We start from the raw sequence: 23,996 nt of genomic DNA, 5'->3' as shown, positions 1-23,996 counted from the left end.
TGGATTTTTTACCGATATCCGATATGCCGATATTTTCAAACCCTTTTTGCGGATTTCGATACCGATATATTAGACATGTTTTTTTCCCACCTAATTGCAGAGAGCATCAAGTCTCCCCTTTAGTGGAATTGATATCATGCCTACTCTAATTGTAGTGGCCAAAAACTGCCATACCGCAGACAACTCGCAACCTTCTCCATGCTTGACGGAAGAGACGCTGTACAAAAGGTCACGTGTCTGATCACTCACGTTTCTGAGTGCACCAAAATGCAGCGTCCCCCCCGAAACACGACAGTGAGGGAGACATGCCCGGACTTGTTTACTGCACCTACTACGGAGACATCAGTGATCGCCGACGGACTCTTTTTATCGTGTGTGCGTCAATGAATATGTAAGTTAGTTTTGCACTGATGTTTATGTTACACTCTGTTAGCATCGGCTTTTGTGTTTCATGTTGTTAAGTCCAATAAAATGATGAGAATGTGAGCTAACTGTTAGCTAGTTAAGAGCTGTGAAGTTTAACTTCTATTCATTGGCTCGAGTTTCTGTCTTTCTTTATACACTACCAGTCAAAAGTTTGGACACACTTTCCCATTCACTTGTATGAGAAAATGTGTCCAAACTTTTGACTGGTAGTGTACATTTATTTGTATATTGTTGATAACTTTGCGCAGGCAGTGCGTGCTGACACTCGCGCCGAGATAATGTCGTAGCATTACGTCAAGCTTTTTTAGGGAATCATCGAGCATTTAGGCAGAATTAAAGCGTTGATTTATCGGCTGAAAATATCGGCAGAAGAATGACATATCTGCTGATGCCGATATGTCATTTTCAAGCCATAATCTACAGATACCGATAACGTGCCGATAATATCGTGCATCCCTTGAGAAAACATACAGATACAGCGGCAAATATTGCGAATTTTTGAGCTGACCTTTCTGTGTGTATTGTGTGCAAATAATGTATCAATATGACAATGCAAAATTACTCAGGATGCTGCTTTCCTAAAATAACAACTTCATTAAAGCTCCTGCGAGGAACTTTAATTGTGTCGTGATCTTGGCGACCTCTGTGGACAAGCGGTCTGTCTTAGTAAGTAGTGTTTTCTGACGAATAATCTCATCCTGCTTCCTTTTAACTTAAAATACAGAAATCAGTGCATATCTGAAAACATATACACCAATACTGATATCTGTGATAGGACGTTATCGGCTTGATAATATCGTCTTTCTGATATATCGGTCAGGGTCTAATCGTGACACTTGACCTTCACAACACCTCATCTCCTCAGTGTTTGATGAATCAGTTGCACATAGAAAGTGCACAATCTATCTATCCACCCATTCGTCCTGCCTTTTTCCTTCTCATCATTCACTTCCTAGTTCTCTTGGTTTCTCTCGAGTCTTGTTCATCTGCCAACACTGCTCAACCTCCACCCACATTTTGCACTTCTGTCCAATCTACAGCTACAACTTCCATCTTCATTAAATCGTTAAATGTTAACTTGTCGCGGTGCGATCTTTCTCAGCCATGCCATGAGCTGTCATGAATAGTACACGTAGCGTGCAAGGTGTGAGAGCAACACCCTCAAGCTGTGGGTGTGAAAAAGGTGTTAGAACTGTTATAATGGAAAAGCTCCTTTAAGTGGTACCTCTGGTGTTATGTATCAAAAACAATACACAAAGAGAATGAAAACCTGCTCTTGATAATTATAACTCCCTCTTATGAAAGTGGGAAACGAGGCAAACACAAAGACTGGTAGTGAGAGGTTCATCCACAGGCCTTAGTGTGTCACTGTGTAGCTACAAGCAGATTCAAACGTGTGAGTTAACAAGAAACAATAAGAAACAATCAGTGGTTGATGTTCTTGTTGCTGCTATTCGTGGCCAGGTCTCCCTTGTAAAAGAGATCTGGTTAAATAAAGGCTAAATATAAAAAAAAGTGGGTTAAATGGTTGTTTGTTTTGACTAAAAATAATTACTAGAATGTTCCACACTGAAAAACATTCATATAAGTTTGTAAATTTGGAAAACATCTTTTTCTTTCTTGCCAAGAATTTGATTAAAAGATTGATATAACTTTCAAGTGTGTACGCTAAGTAAGAAGCTAGATACAGCACCTGTTAGCTTAGCTTAAGAAGCAAAGTGAATAAGCTAGCCTGGACCTGTATAACGGTAAATATATCAGTTTTTACACTGAAGTTGTTAGTGAGCTTTAGAGGGACTGGAAGATTTACAAGCTGTGGATTGAATCAGCCTACTTTCAATCATTGCTAAGCGAAGCTAACAATCACCTGGATACATCATATATGATGTATGGAAATGAGGGCACCCATTGTTCCCTATTGTAGCATGAAACCTGAAAGCAGTGGGAAACAGCTGTCGTGGCCCTGTTTTAAAGTGTTATATATTGTTTTTTGATATGTACATAAACTGGTGTTCATGCCGTTCTTTGCCTCGCCCTCTCAGTATTACAACGTGAGTGTCACAATAACACAATAACCTTCAAAATATTTTAGACAAAGCTGAAAGAGATAATCCAAAAACTCCCTGAGGAGCACTAACTGTCGGGCTGCCTAAAATCATTTCCTGGATTTACAAACGTGGCCTCCTGAGGACAGGTTTCAGGGGATTAGTTTGTTCAGGCTCCTGTTACTCCTGCATTTTAGATTCTGTTGCTCAGACCGGACAAAAGGATTTGAAGTGTTAGCCTGGGTTGGCTTTTTTTTTTTTTTTTTTTTACTGTGTTTTTATATTTTACAGACAGAAAAACCTTCACCAAAAATCTGACAAAACCTAAATTGCTCTACTCCAGTCCTCAAATGTGCAATAAATGATTTATTTAAGCTAAGAGTTTATTCACATCTCTCTCTCTTTTACCTCTGTTTATGGTCTCCACCTAAATGAAATATCTGGCTCTGCCGGTTGCCTAGCAACATAGTACAACACATAAACCACTGTAAATACTTGCTGTATAGATGCTGGTAAGTACATTATTTAAACTTTGAATAAAGCTAACTGTTTCCCCTTTCCTCCAATATTAATGCTAAGCTAAGCTAACGGTCTTCTTGTTATTGCTTCATATGTGTTACACAGACACGAGTGGTATCAATCATCTATTTGAATTCTCATGAAGACTACGTAAGACATGCGGGAGGTTTTATTTTACTTCTTTGTGAAGACAACTCTGACCTTCTCGTAGGAGTCACTAATAAGGTAACAAGGATGAAATCTCTTGCCAGCTTCCTACATTTGAACGCCACAGGCCTCCTTGCCGGTGACGGAGAATTTGAGTATTACCAGCAGCAGATTAATAGCTCAAGCAACAGTAGGAGAAGAAACTTTTTTTTAACTTTCCTCTGTTGGAAAAATACTTTCAAACTGTGCTAATTCATTCTGACAGACTACACTGAACTCCAGTTGTGAGTGATTGTTTGGGAACATGAAAGGATCATGCTGACAATGAGCTGACAGAGAGCTGACAGAGAGCAGGAAAGTCTGTATTTTTAGGCTTTGCTATACACAGTATACAGTTTATACGCTCTCAGTACACCGGACATCAAAAATGTTCAGCCATGTTCCTGCTTCCCTTTAAAGATAACGGTACAATTGGGAAGTAATTTACACCTCCAGACACCTTTTCACTACTTCCTGTTACTCCACTACTTTCAAGCAGCCAAAAATGGTGCATTCAAGTACAATCTGGGCGCCTTCTTTACCCCGAGCTGTGACTGGCAGGTGCCAAAATTGCCAAAATTGCAGACTTGGAGCAAACCAATCTTTTAAACCTCTTTGTACTGTCATCTGAAAGACTCCTGTGTGTATTCCTATGTGTGTTTGTGTGTGTGTTTATAAGGCATGGCCCTGTTAACACTTCCCATAATGCAGTTTGACACGTGTCAGTTGCCTCGACACAGAGCGTCACCGCTGACCCCGGGAGCATTGCTGATAATTTGCCATCACTTCATGTGTCACGTACTCTCATGGCAACAGGCCCCCGCCTTCTCCTTGCCCTTCTCCCCTCATGGCTGAGGCTGAGGAGAGGAAGTCCCACATGACTCAGACATTCAAGCCCAATAGGGATTTTCATCTACAGTCTGTCATTGTCCTAGCATTACACTCTATTAGTCCCTTAGCCTCAAAGTGACTCCACTGCAGAGCTGTGTGGTAGCGATATGTAATCCCATCTACGGTGGCCCAGGAGTGATTATTATGATACCTTTTTAGCATGCAGGCGTAGCGTTGACCGTGGATGGAGCTGCTTTTTGACCTACTGTCCTCATAGATGTCCTGCTCATTACCATGCTAATAGTTTCATGCGGCCCGGCTCGGTTTTTGTTACTCTCCCTCCCTCTGTTTCTGTCTCACTGATTTCTCATTCTGACCACGCTTTGGCCCGGTTGTAAGGCGAGTGTGAATCATCGGGGGAAAAGGGGAGAAGAGTGAGGTGCCTGGCACAACCAGCTGCTCCCAACTCAGGGCTCAGATCTACTAATGCCGAACAAACGGGTGAAAACACCAGCTGAGCAGAAGGCAGCAGCAGGTGGCCGGGCACCAGGAGAACACTGGTGAAATGAGAAGTGAACCTCTTTTTGTTTGGACGGATAGAACACATCTTTTAATCAGAAGATTAAATGATTCATTTAATGAAAACACTCCTGCATGTTCTCATTTGTTCTCTGGCATTTTGATTGATCAGATTTTAGGTGCTCCTTCAGCGTCTTATCTTACTAATTGCACTTTTGAACTCCCTTTATATTCCGCTGAATCAATTTGGGCCGGGCAATTATGTGGGAATCTGTTCTGTTTTGTGGTAAAGAATAACCTTCAAAATGTTTTATTCAATGCTTGAGAAGAAAAAAAAATCCCCAAATCCCCATAGAGCTATAACTGTCGAGCTGCCTGAACACATTTCCTGGATTTACAAACAAGGCCTCCAGAGGTCAGGTTTCAGGGGAGCAGTTTGCTGAGACTCCTGTTAGTCCCGCTCTGTGCTCAGACCAGACAGAACTAGTTGTGTTAGATTGGGTTGGCATTCTTCGCCCTGTTCTGACAGTATATGAACAAAAAGGATAATTAATTAACCACAAAAAAAACCACAGATTAATTACTAGTATAACTTTTTTGTTCCAGCCCTCTGTGGATAATTTGGCTCATTGGTAAGCTTGTTATAAAACGCTTAATACAAATGAGTGCTGTCAAAATTAACGCGTTCATTTTTGCGATGAATTTGAAATATTTAACACGTTAAATAAAAATGACGCAATTAACGCAGCTGTGTTTACTTCCTGTGGCAGTTCCTGTGAGTGTTGCCAATTTAGCGACTTTCTCTCTCTCCCTCTTGGCGATTTTTTTTCTAAAAAGCGACAAATTTAGCATCTTTTTCAGACCAGCGAAATGTATTATATTGTAATTCATTCCCATGTATGCTGCTCAGAGTAATCGCAGTTGAAGGCTCCTCTGCCAACAGCTCCGAGTAGCTCTCTCTCCTCTTGTCTCGTGCGCAGGCAGTCAGGGGCGGGCGTGGCCGGCCTGGGGCAGCGGGCATGAAGAGGACAGCGGCCGAACCATCCTGGCTAAAGTTGGATAACGACAATGATGGTTTTGAAATTCAACTGGCACTTATAGGCCTGGGGTTTTTTTTTCCTTTTAGTACATAAGAAATCTGCCTTTTAAACTGACTGTCAATTTTGATGGCCTTGAGGGTTTTATTGGAAATCTGTGGTTCACAGGAGAGAAACATTTAAATATCCATTATTACAAGCCTCAGTCTTAAGAAAAAAGAAAGACGATTAATCGTGATTAATCACAGCAAATTGTACGATTAATAAACATTTTTTTAATCGATCGACAGCCCTAATACAAATACAACTTATGGCTTTTTCGCACTTCTGGTTAGATGCTAAACTGCGTTTCGTTGCTCAGTACTTGTACATGTGCAATGAGAATAAAGTTGAATCTAATCTAATCTAATTTACAAATCCAGTTAAGAAAACACATGATCATTCATTTTGTGTCGGGTTTCTGTCCACCTGATGAATGCCAGTCCAACATTTACTCTCTTTTTGCTCTGTTTTGGTCTCCACCAACTCCTGAAGGAAATATCTGGCTCTGCGCTGACTAGCTAGTTTCTAACTGTGCCTGGCTGCTCATTGCAGGTCGTGCACAGTGTGTTTTTTAGATCTTTTGTCTTCCATCCAGTTGATGAGAACAAATAGGACATTATGAAGGTTTGGGCAAGTTAGCTAAACTAAGGGCTGAAACTTGGTAAAAGCTGTTGGGAACTTCAGAGTCAGTTGAAAGTCAGTTATACCTCTGCTTTTATTTTTTAAGCTGTGTCAGTGCTAAATTACACAGAGCGTTGCAGTGGTAACAGCATAGCAGGCTGTCAAAGTCTCAAAACAACTCTTTAGTTTTAATCGTTCAAAAGCTTTTACCATGAGCCAAATTATCCACAGAGGGCCCATCCTTTTCAGAACAAATGGCCCAGGCAGTTAAAGCCGATATAACCACAAATAAAGCAGCTTCACATTCAAAAACATTGTTTTTGTGACGCTGTCGGCAGGGATTAACTTCAGCTCAACCTCCGACTAAATTCATTCCTCAGGTCAAATGATAAAGATGGTTCTGTAGTCTTCTTGAAGTGTTTGGATGTATGGCTAACAGACGGCTGCTCTGAACTGAGAAAAAGGAATAGTCGAAGCTTTTAGTTTGACGAGTGACTCCTTTTACATTGTCCCAAAATTGATTTGATACATAATTGTTACGAAAAAAACTGTGAATTTAAGTACATTATAAGTTAGAGTCACTAGAAAGACACTAGAAAGGCTCTTTTCTGTGTCCTCAGAGTCATACATAAGGAGATAGGAGTGTCAACCACCACTGATTCTCTTCTTCCTCTAACTGGAAACAACAGCATTTAAACTCAAACAGTTTCCCTTCCTTTGTCTGACACAGTTTGATAAATGCATCCACTCTCGTTATGATCCATTTGTCAGAGCCTTATTTGCCGAAGGTTTCATCCTGACATTTCAGCTTAGTCTCCTAAACACGGTCGACTTCTTCTGCTCCACAATGACTCTTTGGCAGGATGTCTGTGGAGCTGCGGTCCCAGGGGATTAATTGTTGGCACATATCTTCCTATATGACGTGTCCACTCTGTGTAGAATTTCAAATGCCCTCTTCCTCCGGCAATCCCGTATTTTAAACCGGCGACTTTGACAGCAATTCTGAACAAGAAGGCAAAAAAGATGAACGATTTCTTTCCTTCCCCAGCTCGCCTGTGAGACAAGAAGAGCATGCAAGCAGACGCACCAAAGAGAAGGTATTCTTAGACTCCTCTGCCTGCCTCCATAGTGGGGACCAACTCGTGAGATAAAATATGCAAGAGCCTCTAAAATAGGAAACTTTGCTTTGCTTTCACATTGACAAAATCTGCAGGCAGGCGATGTCATGTCTGTGTAAACAACTTGCAACGAAATTACATTTGACTTTTAAAACATTAATGCTGTCTGGAATGCTTCGGAGAGGTAATGGGACTTGTGCCGAGAGAGAGAGAGAAGAAGAAGACGGAAAATGAAAGAGCAGCAGAGAACAGAGCGAAGAGCTGATTACCGCACAGAAGGAACGACAGGCTTCTCTTGTCAGCGCCGAGCATAGGCAGCGGCGGGAACGTATGGAGGGGGAGACGAGTTCACGCATGTGTGTGTGAGTGTGAGGATGAGGATGGGGGAGGAACCTCTGTTTGTCCTAAGGGATGCCTGATCCACGCCTTGGCCTACTCCAACAGCCAGATGAGAGGTTATATAACAGCAGAAACTGACTAACGTCCAACACTAGTTAATGAGAATCTACATCCACAATAACTTCACTTCAAACGGCATCAAACGCAGGACCTCGGGCTACAATCACGTCTCGATAGATAATCGTATGAACATGCTGCAGGAGTGCATGTGTGACTGTGAGGGTCGTGTTCTTGCATGGCAGCACTGGCATGTATAAGTATCAGGCTTGCAACATTTAGATGAAGGGAATTAGGTTAGCAAAATCACTATTATTTTATGAGACGCAATAGATTGTCAGGTTTCCGTTCATACCTCCAAAGTAGGACCCGTCCGTCAGCTTCATCTCCTTGTTGAACTTGGTGATGACGCTCGCGACACCGTGCTGAATAAAGTACATCTTCTTCCCCACCGTGCCTTCTCGGATGATGTAGTCGTTGGGTTGAAAGACTTCGAACTTCAACTTGCTCAGCATCCCCGTCACGAAGTTGGGGTCAGCGTTGGCAAACAAAGGCATGGTGGCCACCAGCTTCCGGCAATTGAAGTTGACAATTTCCTGGGAGAGAAAAGAAGAAACTGTTGGTCAAAGAGACGAAACAATTCAGTTATTTGCGCCTGTAATTTGAAAATGAGGGTTAGTTATGTAGTCAGACATAAAACACCAGCGCAAGTCCTTCATCTGTGCTGCTTTTATCTCTGGGCATAAATCAATTGGATGCATATTGCTGCCTTATCCCTAATACTTCTAAAGCACTTCCCGTCGCTCCTGAGAAGAAACTTTCTGGCACAAGAGTCACATCCTGATGAGTTTGCCCCGCGGTGCCGGCTGCGGGCCACGTCTCTGCTCTCATCCTGTCCCCTCAGACCCAGCAGGAGATTAGGAGCGTGTTGTCTGTTTACCCATACGTCTCTGTTGCTGTGCAGATGGAACGGCGGGGCATTTGGCATCTCGCGGTGGTGTGTCGTTGACCCCCGTGACGGATAACTCTCCTCCAGTGACAACAGGACATTAACAGAGAGATAACCAATCTCGGGGATGTTAGCTAGCTAGAGATGTTAGCACGGTCTCAGATGACGGTGTCGGCTAATGCCACGGGGTTCTGACCTCAATCATGCACCAGAACTAATGAATTAGAGAGTAAGCAATTTTCATTGCGAGTCCTCGTGGGGAAACAATCTTTGGCTATGCCTATTTAAAGATTTGTCATATGGCGGGGAATAACGACGAGACAGAGGGATGAAAGGGGGGTGTGGGGAGGGAGAGAACGGCAGAACAGCTCGGCGGTTATGTCACATTTTAGCCCATATATTAATGCATGTATTGGACATTGTTATATATCTGTTTATGCTTTTTTTTGCAGCAATGTCAAGCTTGCCCAAGACAGGCAATCCATCACCATGAGAAATCTGTCACTTTATTTATTGCTTTTGTCTGTCAATTTGTCATTTTGTGGCGATAAAGTTGTGAGCAGGAGCTGGAAAATTATCCCGTCTTTATTTACTACTATGTTAACATAATTAGAATCTCTTCTCCTGGAAAGACAAAGAAAAAGAGCACTGCATGAGGTAGAGTGTGAGGAGGATGCAGGTTAAAAGGTAATAACCCTTTAACCAGTTCCCCTTCATAGTGTCTGCGTTGACTTGAGTCTTAAGCCCCTTTCCCACTGGTTAAAATCCCGCTAACACCCAGCTTTTTTGCTTAATGGGAAAGGCTACAATCGGCATTCAGACCTGGGTCAACTGACTCTGCAGTAGACCTGGGTAATTATCACCTTGGCTCCGATCGGCAATGATGGAAACATAACACCCGTGTCGACACGCTACTCTCCGCCCCCTTTCTGGTGCGATGCTATGCTCCGTCGGTAACTTCTGCGACTCCTTGTCATCTCAGCCGTCCGTCTGAGCAGCGCTCGAACATTGTTCCAAATTTGTTGCCGCGAGTTAGATACACAGACTAAATGAGTAATAGATACAATAAAGACCTAACCACTGTAACATCTTCACTGTTTACTAACCCTGTTTCGGGCGTGTTCGTGACGTCAGACGGTGACGCAGCAGAAAAGAGACCGACAGGAGTATACTCCACTGGCAGTGGGAAAAGAGACAATCAGCATCTATACGCGCTAATACGGTGGGAAAGGGGGATACCTGACCAGATTTACAGATTCCAGCTCTTATCAATGAAATGCTTTTCGCCAGCTAACAATCAATAATGATTGTTGTCAGAGGATGTCAGAGCGTCCTTGAAAGTAACACCAAGGACAGCTCTTAAAGTGGTTTCTGCCCACAGCTGCAACAAACTGTTCAGTGTGATGGATTACCTGCCTCCACAAGTTTGAACTCACTGGAGGTTGGTTTTCATAACGACTACAAACCAATGTTAGAGGGTTGTTGGAAAGAATTAGTAGACATAGTGATTGACTATAATAAGTAAAGTCTCATGTCTCAGCAGATCCTAAATGAATTCTTCATCGTCCATCGCTGCACACCAGGATGATTAACTGAGGACTTTGCTGTAAGCTTCATTACCTTTGACCTTCCCAAACCCTTCACCAAACCCCAGAGCTCTTTCATCCACTGTAGCACAGTTGTTATATCCATAATTTCTTGAGCCAACAGCGGCCCGAATCTGGCACACCTGGTTCAAAGACTCCTAAAAGACTTGCCAAAATCAGTTGAAGTATACTTGGACTGATTTCATGGCCCTCCTTCGGCCCAAATCGAGTCTGAGTGCTGCTGAGTGGAGCTGATTCTGATCCCAAATTGAGCCATAAGGCTGCACCCCAAAAAAAAAAAGTGCGGGGACACTCAGCGGCAATCAGCCCGGCTCAGATACTGTCCCAGTCGGTCAACCAGGTATGGGTTTGCTTTTGAAGAGTGTTATTGATTTCTGAAGCTAAATGGCGAGGGACGAGGACACAGCCTCAGGATACAAAAAAACAACAGAGCCCGCTGCTCTCTTTAGCTCTCGAAACAAAACTTATGACCACTTTACTACAGAGGCCAAAGAGGCCGAGCCTCGCGCCACAGGGAAGGTGCCATTAGCTGTGCCACAGCGACAAATCATGAGGTAGCTAATTAAGTAAGGTATAATTTATGACTGTTTGTAAAGTGTTACAGTTGCTTTTAGTCTAATATGATTCAAATGGCAAAAAGAAGGTCATTCGGAAAGGTGGCATTGGCATATTCATGAAGGTTGGCATTAGTCATCAAGCTTTTTAAAAGGAGGCTGTAAGAAGAGACGAGGCGAGGGTAGGGGTGTACGTGAGGTACGCAGAAGACGATCAAGCTAAAACCCGGCAATAACAGCAGCTGAATAGCTACCAGATCTCAGGTGAAAGCTACATACAGCGCACTAGCACCTGAGTATTGATGATACAGTATGAAGGCAGCATTGGTAACTGCTGCAGACTTCTTTTTTGTTGTTGTTGTTTTGAGTAATAGAACTAAATTAGATTGTAAGAGATGCTACAACCAGGGTAAATATGGACATATTACTAAATCAACCCCCAGGTGACCTAAATTTATCGTGCATGCTAGAACATAAAAGAGTTAGTAGCACAGTACAGAAGTTACTAGATTGGAAACATTATGAAACTGGCCTAAAGTTGCTTTGTCGGCTGCAAAATCTGTTCTCATTTTTCATACCTTCCTGTGCAAAAACACTGAGCCAACAAAGTGAGGAAAAAAAAGGCAACTGAGTCTGGTAAACATGCAGGAAAAGTAGCAAAACTACAGGGACCTCATTTAGAAGCATTACAGAAGACACATTTTTGGAAGTGTAGCGTGATTTCAAGCTAATTCTCCTCCAAGACAGGAAGTACAGGAAACGGGGCCGTAATACACAAATGAGCAACACAGACGTCCTTTGTTTGAGAAGTCGTTTCTGCTTCTTGTACCGTCTCTGGGAGAAGTAATCCATACCTGACACGTCTTACGCACACTGAAATAGCAATGTAACTATATTTTCCAGTCCTGTTTTGCTCTGTCGCGACTCGCTTTGTTTTTACCCATCAGTCCCGCGGGCGCAGCCTTCATAATGTGACGCTGTCTCTATGCAGATTCTGCCACCTTGCTTTGCACAGGGAACTAAGCCTCGCAGGATTTTTCTGTGTAGTAAGTCGTACCTTTAAATCCCTGCACCTCCCTGCGAGAGTCGTGCAGCGACTCCCCCCTCGCCTCAGAGTTCCACTCTGCAAGGTGACTTAATGGGGCTACGTGAGGGATGGTCACGAATCCCCTCCTTTTTGTTCCTTGCACCTTTGCATAATTACCTGTGTAATCTGCTGAAAGGAGGAGGTCAGCCAAGTTCTTAATACTGGTCACTGACTCCACATAAAGCATATTTTTTTCCTCTTACTCCCTCTGTTTTTGCGATGACAGAGAGTAAGTTGTGTTAATCGCACTGCTTAAGACCCTGCACAGGCTCCCTGTTCTTTTACTTGTTTATACAGCTTTATATGACTCCACACATCCATCTTTCATTTCATGTTCCAGCCAGATCAATAAGGGTCTCTACTGCTTCTCCTAAATGTTCCTCATGTGTCCACAGGGAGTGCCTTCTGCTTTTTAAGCCCTTAAACTGTGGAACTCACTCCCTCTGGATATTATAATGCCAAGCTCTCTCTCTGTCCTTTTAAAAGGAAAAAGACATATCTTCTTAATCTGGCTTTTAATTTGGAGTAATGGAGGTTTCTTTTTTTTAAACAATAGCTTCATCCCTCATGTTTATTTTGTCTTATTTGTCCATCTGCTTGTTCCTCTGTGAAGCACTTTGGGCTGCTTATTTGTACGAAAGTTGCTACATAAATAAAGATGAGCTGGACGGCTTCAGACTTGTAAATAATGTAAATAAAAGAGCGATTTTTTTTGTCTCAGTACAGAACATTTGCTCAGTCTGAGTTCACAGAGGATGCGGTGGAGAATCCGTTCCACTGTTTTTCTCCCTGACCTTGTAAGAGGAGATGACAGGTGTTGATACACTCTTCATCTTAAGGGGATTAAGCTCATTCATGTCCCGAAACTAAAGCCAGCCTACCTGTCAGGCCTGCTTTTTTTTCTTATATACCTGTTCTAAAAATAAAACTTTCGGCTTCAAAAGGAAACCCTCAAAGAGATTTATAAATGTGTATCAAGTGAAAACAAAGCTCGAGAGAAGTGTCTCACCTCTTTGAGCGGGTCGTTGAGTTCGCTCAGGATGTTGTCCTCGTCGAAGATCTTGCCTTGGTAGCGATGTTCGTAGTAGTCGTGGATTTTCTGCCTCATGTCTGCTGGAAGCTTGTGGAAGGACATGTATTGCTCCACTTGTTTGTACTGGGAAGACAAAAACAGACAGATGTCAGTTAAAGTTAGCATAAAACAAGCATACGTTTAGGGTTGGCAGACTTAAATATAGAGCAAAGCTTCTGGAAAATGTAGTCTTCACACAGTCTGTCCTCATGTCTCTGTATTGAGGACAACCGGTGCTCGCGCTCAGTCTCACTGCCACGTCCTGGTTCTGTGTGCGGGGAGGCAGAGACAGAACGGGGGAGGCAGGTGGTGGAAGAACGAGTACAGGCCCAGGGCTATGTCAGACCAAGGTAGCAGTTCCGATTATCTCACCCATGCAGGAAGCTCGGTCCTAATAGGACGAGCTATGATCTGATGCGAACTAGCAAGTTTACCTGATATCCTGGAGAGATTTTAGAGCTACGTGGACGACGAAGCGGATGGAACAGATTGCACGACTGATGAAGTGATAATTATTTGCATGGTTTCTCCGGAATACTTTGTTGTGATATCTCTAATTCAGTGCACAAGAGTTCGTAAGGGCTTTTTTAGGGTCCACCAAGGTGATGCCAAAGAGTTTCTCTAACTGAGAGCAGGAGCTCCTTGTCTGCAATTTTCTTGTTTAGTTTCATTTTTGAAGTTATTTATGATGTTTTTTAGATTAAACATAAAGAGATGCAACTAAAACCTAATTTATATTAAGGTTACTTTACATGCAAATTCCACAAAGGGCATTATATTGCTTTCTGGATTTAGAGTGATATAAAGAGTCGATTCAAATTCACAATTACATAATGACATTTAAACCTTTATCACTGTTACTTCCGGTACAGTACACAGAAGAGAGGAATGGAGCGAGAAAGAAAAATAGATAAAGGATGGAATATTATTTGGCCTCTCTGTCAAAAGCCAGATGGCCTGTGACTTTTCTATTTTTTCTCGCTGCACATGCATGACTGGATGCAGGACATTTCCGGTGGTGCAGTACTGCCAGTAACGAAGATGGGCGAACCGTTTCTGTTTCTGGTAATTAATTGAGACTTGGTGGGAAGTTAATTTTGTCCACTTTAACCTGACGGTAAGTGTTGGCCCAAAGGAGGAGGAAAGAGAAAGAAAATACCTCAGCTTATCTCAGTTTCCTCACATGGGTTTTTTTTCCACAGACAGGGCGGTGAAAACAATCTTCCCAGCCGGTCTGAGGTCCCTGACACCTGAGAATAAACACTGTCTCTCACGCTGCCTCTGGTAATCACAGAAGAGCGGTTGGCGAGAGCGAGCAGCAGCTAGAGGTTGGTGGCCCGGTCCAGCGGAAGACCACAAAGTGAGATTTTTCAATGAGAGATAAGACACACTTGTCTCAATTCAACATATTTAGATGGCGGACATTTTCCTTTGACTTCTAGCTTAGCGTGGGAAGCTCATACACTGATTTAATGTTGTACTGTTGTGTTCCAGGCTTGCAAAAATATAGAAGTAGAAAATCTGTCAAATTGCGGTCATTCCTTCGCTTCTTGATTGATCAGCAAATTAAAAGTTACAATCTGGGGTGACTTATTTAATGGTAAAACAGGCTACTTTATAAAACATTAGCTACTGTTAACATTAGCTGCTTCCTAGCTAACAGTAGCCTTACCGTTGATAGTGTAATAGGATGATAGAAAAGGTGTTTATTCCTAGCTAACAATAATCTTAGCTAGCTAACAGCAATGTAACCTGTAAAGCTAACTTTAGGCTTCAGCCAATTCCTAGCTAATTTTGCCGTAAGCTAGCTAACATTACAGGAAGCTAGGAATTTACGCCTTACCATAATATCATGTAACACTATCAGTAGTAATGTTAGCTAGCTTAGTTAGCTTACTGCTAATGTCTGCTGTTGTCCACTGGTAGCTAAGGAGTCAAATGAGTTTTCCTTTTAGCTGCTGATCATTGAAGAAGCAGAAAATGGAAATTATTTGTTAAATTCCCTTAATTTTTATGACTTGCGACCTTGAACACAACAGGACGACGTTATTACAGCATTTGAGCCTCCCACCCTGAGCCAGAGGTCAGAGGAAAATGGCCGCCATGTGAATGATGATGAATGCCTCTCTCATTGATTCCTCTCCTGGCTGCAGAAATATGACGGCATGATTGTGTCGGAGAATGTCTGGACCAGGCCATTTTCACAGGGTGGTCGATGGGCATGAGTTGACATAGTTGGCCTCAAGCTTTAGGTTATGTCATGTTTTCATAATGATGACATAAATCCCCTCCCACACCAATACACATTTCTTATTGGTTCATCATCGCGGATCAATGCTGACTGCATCCCCAACCATCCCGCCTCCTCTTCCTTTCTCATTCTTTCTCTCTAGAGATAGTCCGGCCTACACTCACCCAAGGATGAACCATTTGATACAAAATTAACCCACTCATGTTTTTGCCTGTGGCACTGTCAGGCATTCCTGTTGATAGAATACACCCTGAGGTACACCTTGTTATCTGGAAAAAATAGCATCCTTGGAAGTATATGTTCGGATGGCAGCTTAGGTTAGCATGAAGGCTAAAAACAGGGGGGAGCGGCTAGCTTGTGGCTAATGTTAGAACAGAAAAACGTTATTTTAGGGATGACTTTCTCTCGTCTAGTTACGCCAGGTAACTAAACATTTAACTACAACTTGTTTTTACACTTCAGCTTTTATAAAATATATAATAAGTTTATTAGTAAGCTTTTAAGTCCCTATGCTAGGCTAAGCTAACCGTCTGCTTGCTTTATCCTCAGATTTGATGCACAAACATGAAACAGTAAAATGGCAAATTTCCCAAAATGCCAAGCTATTCTTTTAACGCATCACTGTTTGCTTGTATAATGCAAAATGCATACACAACATATTTTATTTCCATAATTGGTGCATAAAGATTTCAGTGTCTTTATTGCCCACCTTTTGACCTATTATTCACCATGTAATATTGCAGACTAGTTTGCTTTTCTACATGCAATTGGGATTTTATTTTTACTATTTCCTAAACCCTATTGAACCAGTTCAGTATTCCAGGGCAGACAAGTAGCTAAGCCAGGTTTACATTACACTATAAGCCCTGCATATAAGATAAGGCACGGCTCCTCAGCTGCAGGATGACACACAGCTGTATGCTGGCTTACAGTGATTCAGCAACAGGGCATCACAGCAGGCGTGTCTTCAGATTATGTATGCTTTACATCATCACTTCCTTCCAACCCCTGTGCCATTTCTCTCTCCTCTCTCCCTCTTATCTCTTCGTCTGTTTCCTTCCATCTTTAAAATGTTTTTTATTCCAGTGTTTGTTTTTGTAAAAAAAATGTTCTAACAAGTCAGCTCAGGACAGGCTGTTTGCCGTTTACGTGGAACCTATTGACAAGAATGATTGCTTCCATAACTCTTCCTCTCCCTTCCTCATCTTCTTTCCTTGTCATAAACATCTTATAGCCAGGGCTAATCTTTAACCTCACACCCGCATCCATCTCTGCGTCCATGTCTCCTCCACCTCCCCACCACTGGCATTGATAGATGTAACGACCAGAGGCTGAGCGCCCTGAACTCGTCCCTGCTGCTGCTCAGCCTGCCCCGCTGATATGCACAGCCATGCAGCAAATCAGCCCTCGCTCGCTGTATCTGGCTCCACACTGCGGCTCTGTTACCACGAACATGGCATTCGCAGCCTCAAAGCTGTCACTTCAATGTCTGCAGGGATGCTGAGGGGCCAAAGTGGGATGTAGATTAAGCAGATTTGCTGTGAAGCAGATGTACATACATACTGAGCATGACACATGTCGCTAATGCAAACTTTGAACGGCTGACTTGTTTGCTTTGGGCGACCCGCTGTCCTTAATTTCTTGGTGGAATGTGCGCCGACATCTGTGAGCCTGATCAATCATAAAATTAGGTTTTGGATTTTAGTCAGTTCGAGCTTATGAAGAAATCGGCTCCATGCTGTGAATTAAATACACATGCCACTGATTCAAGTGATGTTTCGCCAGACTAAAAGGCTTTCAATGAGCATTGCTCCGACCCATAACGTAGGCAGTTTCATGTCGTGATTCTGGAGTTCATTAACATTTTCTGATCTGCTCACTGTGTCAATCAACACCTGAGTTAAGTGGACCTGCAGTCTATAAGTGTGAGGATGAAATTTTCTCTTTCTCTTTGTATTCTTCTGCCAGAGGTTGATGAAACTACACGATCCCATTAACTTCTTTAGCATCATCTTGACTAGAACGGACTTTCCTTAAATGTGCATTTCCCCCACATGTCAGAAAAACAAGCACGGACTGGATAAAAGACGTTGACTAAGCCACAATGATGCCCCCCCAAAGCTACGTTTTGAAGACCCAAGATTGGTATTTTGGCCGTAGCCGTCTTGTTTTTTTGGAACCAGAAGTGACCATATTTGGACGAGAGGAGATACACATTGCTACGTCTCTGTCCTGGACTACAGGCCGTCCTGGTAGAGACAAGCCACAGGTGACAGCACCCTAAATCCTACCCTGCTGTGATTTAACTCTAAATAGGATTACAAAGTTAACATCATGCTGTCCCAAAGAAGACTTGAGACCAGCAGTTGGACCATAAATTCCATAAATGTTTACTGAGGTGATAAATTAACTGAGATTTGGGATCATTTTATCATCTGGTTTCTACAACTGATCATCTTCTTTCAACGGTTGCAGTCGCCCCCAACTGGCCCTTCAAGAGACTTCACTTTTGAAACCAAGTGGTTAGGTCCATTTCCTATACACAGTCTATGATCCCAACACTGCGCTCAAAGCCCACAGGGATTGTTTCTCTGAGTTGCTTTGACCATGGAAGCAGCTAGGCAAGGTCAGGCCATCGGTCCAGAATGGATTGATAACGGCTAAATGCTTTTATGTGCAAGTGTAAATTAATGAACTGGTATTTTAGCATGTCCTGTTATAGTCGCAGCCAAGGTGACTGTGCCCGAGCTCTGGGAAGAATTACGGCAACAACCTTCAGGAGGATAACTGATGTGTGCTCTGTGTGTCAATCCAGTCGTGCGTAAGTGTGTGTTGGTGTCATGTGTGTGCACTCAATATAGAAGGCCTACAACTTCTACATTACTATGGCCATGTTTTAGTATTTTATATTGTTTGGTCTGTGGAATTTAAGATAAGATACAAATTCCCATGTTTACGTCGTCAAATATCTTGATCAACAACCCAAAACCCAAAGACATACTTACACCCAGACACAAGCGAGATAACAGCCAATCACCAGTGAAGGATAAAACATAGTTTGGTATGTCTGCTTGAAAAGCAATGTACATGGTGATTACATTTATCTGTTAATGTCATATGACCGCAACTAAAAGATCACATCAACCCCAATAAGTTGATTGCTCTTTCCCTTGAACCAGTTCCCTTACACGCGACAAAGAGCAGTTTCCCATTGATATTAAACAAATTTCTATATGTGGTAGACGAATCAATCTGTCCAAGCTTACATCATCTATGTTACGGCATAGGTTAAGGGTCAGCTCTTTATTTTAATCATAACTACAGTATCTTCTTAAGTAGATCAAAACATACCATAGAGGCCTGTAATCCCCCGCTCTACAATGCTGTATGCACGTGAAAACCTGCAGCGTAAGCACAGGAAAAGTTTCGGAGTTGAAACCGGGCTCTTGCGTGCGAGCACAGAAGCGCATCAGTCATGGCCTTGTGTTCTGGGAATTGCCCCGGCCCCCTCAGCGCGGATCACAGATGGTGGCTCGGGCTGAAGCGCTGGATAATCACCCTCCATGCAACAAAAATAAAAGTGATGTAATAGGGGCGGAATTGGAAGTAAAGAATAAAATGTGTTCACTGGCAGCGTTCAGACAATGAGATGGCCGGTCAGACCTTTTCACCCCCATGCCTTGCATGATCTGCTTGGGAATAGAAAATCCTCTTTCCCAGTCCTCGCTTGGGATATTGTGATTTGTGGAGCTCAACACATTGGTCCTCAGGGCCACGGAGAGATCACCTAATTTATTTAAGTCTAGCTCCAATGAGCAGGATTGTATACAGTCAGAAAGAGCAAAACCCTTCAGATTAATACTGTAAGACCCTCCCAGTGCTTCTTACTTACCTTGAACAACAAAAAATTAATGATCTGTAATTCATACCATGCACTAAATAGATTTGAAATAACATCCAGTATCATATCCTCAGGTCTTTATCTTTATAATGTGTGTCACTGTCTGGTTCTTACCTTCTCTTGGTATTGCCTGCGTGAAGAGTCCAGTGATTGGATTAGTGCTGTAGCGTGGCCCACAAACATGGCGTAGCACGTGGCGCCTACAATCATACTCAGCATGGTGATCCACAGGTCGGACATGCTGACAGGCGCCCGGGCACCATATCCGATGCACAGCATGTGGCTCATGGCTTTGAAGAGGGCGTAGGAGTACTGCTTTCCCCAGGAAACATTCTGTAGGGAGGGAAAGAAAGGGGAATGGAGAAACAGAAAGGGGGAGGAGGAAGTTACTGCAAGGCAAGACAGAGAGGGAGAGTTCTCCTGGAGGCAGAGCGGAAAGACAGGTTTTCCTTTGATGGATCCCTGAAGGTCCACCAAACGTTTGGACAACGTACTCTTCATTCACCATATTCACACAGCAGCCATTTTCCTCTGACATCATGCTCAGGGTGGGAAGTTGAAATTCTGTCATACTGTTGTACTGCTGAGCTCCAGGTTGTAAGTTTCCTTTTTGAAGATTATCGGTCAATTCACTATCATTTCACCCCTTCCCGATTGATCAGAAACTTGGAGACCATATTTCAAAGTAAAACCTCATATTTGATTACTCATTAGCTACAAAAGAGAACAGCTAATTTTAGCATTGACCACTTACTGCCAAACATTACGTTAGTTAGGAATTTACACCTCTCCTTATGTAACTTGCAAACTGTAAAATATGTTTCGAATCATTTCCCAGCCTTTTCAGCCATTTCATGACCAAACTGGACAGCAAACAAAAAACAATGGATAGTTAGAATGAATCGGGCCACCTCTGAAGTTATAGAAAACATATTTAAAAATGGATTATAGGATTAATGTTAACACTCAACCACTTCCTAGATAACATTACTGTTTGATCGTATAACGATACGATAGGAGTGAATTCCAAGCTAACAATAACGTTAGCAAGCTAACATTAACGTTAACTAGCCATCACTAATGTTAGCAAACTCACATTAACGTTAGCAAGCTAACATTAAAAGTTAAGCTTATGTTAATGTTAGCTAGCAAACGCTAATGTTAGCAAGCCAACATTAACATCAAGCTTATATTGATGTTAGCTAGCAAACACTAATGTTAGCAAGCAAACATTAACGTTAGCAAGCTTACATTAATGTTAACTTGCCATCACCAATGTTAGCAAGCTTACATTAACATTAGCAAGCCAACATTAACGTCAAGCTTATATTGATGTTAGCTAGCAAACACTAATGTTAGCAAGCCAACATTAACGTTAGCAAGCTTACATTAACGTCAAGCTTATATTGATGTTAGCTAGCAAACACTAATGTTAGCAAGCCAACATTAACGTTAGCAAGCTTACATTACCGTAAGGTAGCTAATATAAGTGTTGGTTATGAACTGATTGAATGCTTACATTCGCTGTTGTTATTTAGCGGTCTGTCGGTTTTACCTTGAAATATGGCCATATGTTCCTCCAGAAATTATAAAATGTTTTCATATTCTTTAGGTTTTAATGGTTTGCAACCTGGAATGCATTTGTAAGACATCATAACAGCATTTGAGCTTCCCATATGTGAGTGTGATGTCAGAGGAAAATGGCCGCCATGTGAATATTGTGAATGCCTCAGAGCCTAATGCCCGCAGTGAGTGACTGAACTTTTTACCTGTCCTTTTTCTGTCTCCTTTAAATCAGTATTCAATCTTTCAACACTCTCAGAACCCTCTTTGCTCTCCCTCTGCCTGAAGGTTGGAAAACAGCTCATATTTGAAGTGCTCAACTTGCATTATTTACAGATTTCTTCGGCCTTGTTTCTCTTAAAACCCAGGGCTTCCTTCACAGCGAGGGGTACGGAGAAAAAAGAGGGGAGGACTGGCCTGGATTTTTGCGCCCTCTCTCTCAGTTTTGGTTTTTAAGTGTTGTGATGGGATTCAGTTGTTTGGAGGTAGAGGAGCAGAAATACAGAGCTGAGAGGAAAGGAATTTAAAGCTGACAGCGGTGTAACATAGCTTGAAAGTACAACAGTATTCCTTGTTGGAAACGCAAGTCAGTCATGAAGGACTCTTGTGCACAGCGCTGTGTTATAATCGAGGGGAAGGGATTTGCACTGGCTGGGAGTCGTTCCCTTTTATCGTTCCCGACATGTGTTCTCCACACAAAGTGACATCGTCTCATGTTCCTTTAACTACACAATAACTGTGAGTCGAGTTCATGAGGCTGCTGTTATCTAATAATGTGTCCAGCTGGGTTTATGAGAAGCCATTTCATTGTTGTCTCATCAGACTTAGTTGCTTGAAAAGAACCCGATAGGTCGCTGCAGCGATGCTGCCGGCAGGAGTTTAATTCTGCCACTCAGGATCAGCCTCTATGTCTCCTCTTGTATATCATAACTCCTTTACAGTATACACTCTTAGACAGAAGTATTAAGGGGCATGGATGGGTTATGTTACGATGGGTATAGATGCCTTAAAGACCTCCCCCATCATTCTTGGTGATCAACTGACTGCAAAGGTGTGGAGTTATGATTCACCAGATTTGGAGGGACTATATCGTTCCTACGTGAGCGGTGAGAGATCAAACACAAGATTTGTTCTCGGAAGGGCATCAAATTTATTGTTAACGGTGTCGTGCTTTAGGCTAAGCTGTCAACCATTGAACAGCATCTGAAACTCCCTCCCTCTGCAACTTTTGATGTCAGAATTGGAAGACTTTGTTGGACAATATCTCTAACATCCTTAAACCAACAATATCATACCTATGATATAGGTACCTTTTATTTATAGGACAGCTGAAGAGACACAGGAAACTATGGGAGTAGAGAGTGGGGGACGACATGCACCACATGATCGGCAGACCGGAAGTCGAACCTGCGACTAGTTGCTCTACCAACTGAGCTAAGCCAGCGCCCCGCCTATGATCACTTGTAGCAGTGATTTGCCAAGTGAATAGGTGGTAGGAAATTGAGCAGCATTACAATATTTCCTCATATTTTGTTTTTAACACAGCTGTTTACATCCCCTTTTGAGTGCAGTAACAACTAAAACTCTTTAAATGTCTCAAATGTTTAATGCTAACCAAACTGTAGAACAGCCAAAAACCCCTTTGACTTCATACATTGTGGGGCGACAAGTCTTACAAACTAGCTCTGTCCTTTGGGCAATTCATTTTGATTTCCAAATATGACTTTTGCTTTCTTTTATGCAAGAAGAAATCACTTCCCACAGAGACTCAATGTCTGTTTGGACAACCAGCGAATCCATTTTATAAACCATGTTAGCGTCACTAAAGAAAATGTGCTTCCTTCATAGTTGCGTTCCAGATTTTCCTTTTTCCCCTTTTTTGTTGCTCTCAGCCTCAGGATAAGTCATCTCTCCGAGTCAGAGCAGGATTTAGACTCCTCATTAATACAGTCCTTGTCAAGTGTGCGACTTTTGCCTGGAGACATGCAAAATCTCCAGTGAGCAGCCTAACAGGCCCATCAAGGCTACATCTGTGAGACCCAGTAAGTTCCATACTGGAGGCAAACGTGACAGCTCTGATGCAGGCTTATAACCACAGCCGAGCTGCTGACTCGCCCAATAGTTTGACTTCCTGTGAGCAGGAAATGCTGAGGAAGCGTTCTACACACGAAACCTCTCACCCGAAACTGAAGAGAAATATAAAACCCCCAGAACATATAGTTAATCTCTGTCTCTTCTTCTACTGGCTGGCATAGTTCCTGTTACAGTGCACAACCCATCATTCCTCCTTCTGTCACTCTTCTCCATTCCGCCTGACAACACACTCATCATCAGCTGGGGTTTAGTAAATTTACAGCCAATCACGTGCCCTGGATGACTCACCGATTCTCATCTCCATGCTGATTAAAAAACGGTGATAATTACACTTGCTTTAATAAACAAATAGAGTCCAGTGTGTTTGTCCTGTCAGTTTAATTTCTGCTTCTACAAAGAGCAAAGAAGAAACTCTTTCAAGTGTCAGACGAACCATTTTCTCCACTCAATAAACTCAAATGGAAATATTTGAAGCTGGGGCTGGGTGATGAAATGATCTCAATAGGGGGCCCTTACGCCAAAAACAGTGATAAGACATGTTCACTTGATACGCCAGTTAGTCTGCAGTTTTCTGTCTGTGAAGTACACGCCCACTTTCCCCTGCAAAGCATTGCTTTAGCTTGTTCAATTCTTTTAGAGGGAAAAGAGTGAAACTGAAGCGCATGAAAGCGACTGTTTATCATAAAAGATGGAGGAAATTGTTGACAAAAATCAAGAACTTAAAGTAAATCTTGTGGAATTTAGCGGCAGCTCGGCTAGAAGTACTTGTGTACCACTATTATTGGCATCATAATCATAAGTATTAGCTGTTGTTGTTGCTGTAACAAGAATCTACGTATTGTTGCACTCTCTTCCTGTCTCTATCCTGCATCTCCTTCTATCCCACTTCTCGGCCCATCCAGTCGAGGCAGACGTCTGTTCAACATGAGTCTGGTTCTGCTCGAGGTTTCTGTTAAAAGAAAGTTTTTCCTCGCCAATGTGCCGAATGTTGCTAAGTGCTACTCATTGTGATTCATGTTGGGTCTCTCTCTAAATAACATAACAAAGAGTCTGTCTAGACCTGCTCTCTTTGTGAAGTGTCTCGAGATAACTTTGGTTGTGATTTGGCGCTATACAAATAAAATTTGATTGATTGATTGATTGAAGAGAATTAGAGAAACACTGAACAACAACACTTT

The 23,996-nt window shown here is 42.5% G+C and overlaps 1 protein-coding gene across 3 annotated transcripts in view; it reads right to left on the bottom strand.

The window, feature by feature from the left end:
• Positions 1 to 23,996, bottom strand: part of LOC138602270 (potassium/sodium hyperpolarization-activated cyclic nucleotide-gated channel 1) — an 85,235-nt gene that overhangs the window by 12,679 nt on the left and 48,560 nt on the right. For all 3 annotated transcript variants that reach the window (XM_069673717.1, XM_069673718.1, XM_069673719.1), the window contains exons 4-6: positions 19,276 to 19,494; positions 12,947 to 13,093; positions 8,096 to 8,336 (exon numbers count right to left, since the gene is read on the bottom strand). In XM_069673717.1, coding sequence (XP_069529818.1) covers positions 8,096 to 8,336; positions 12,947 to 13,093; positions 19,276 to 19,494 — 607 coding nt within the window. The remainder of the gene's footprint in view (positions 1 to 8,095; positions 8,337 to 12,946; positions 13,094 to 19,275; positions 19,495 to 23,996) is intronic.

Source organism: Semicossyphus pulcher, unplaced genomic scaffold (assembly GCF_022749685.1).
Source record: "Semicossyphus pulcher isolate SPU_LCO1_2020_fin unplaced genomic scaffold, fSemPul1.0.p SCAF_22, whole genome shotgun sequence".
Taxonomy (NCBI): Eukaryota; Metazoa; Chordata; class Actinopteri; order Labriformes; family Labridae; genus Semicossyphus; species Semicossyphus pulcher.
Note: the sequence above shows the minus strand (reverse complement) of the source record. Positions and strands in the feature narration are given on the sequence as shown.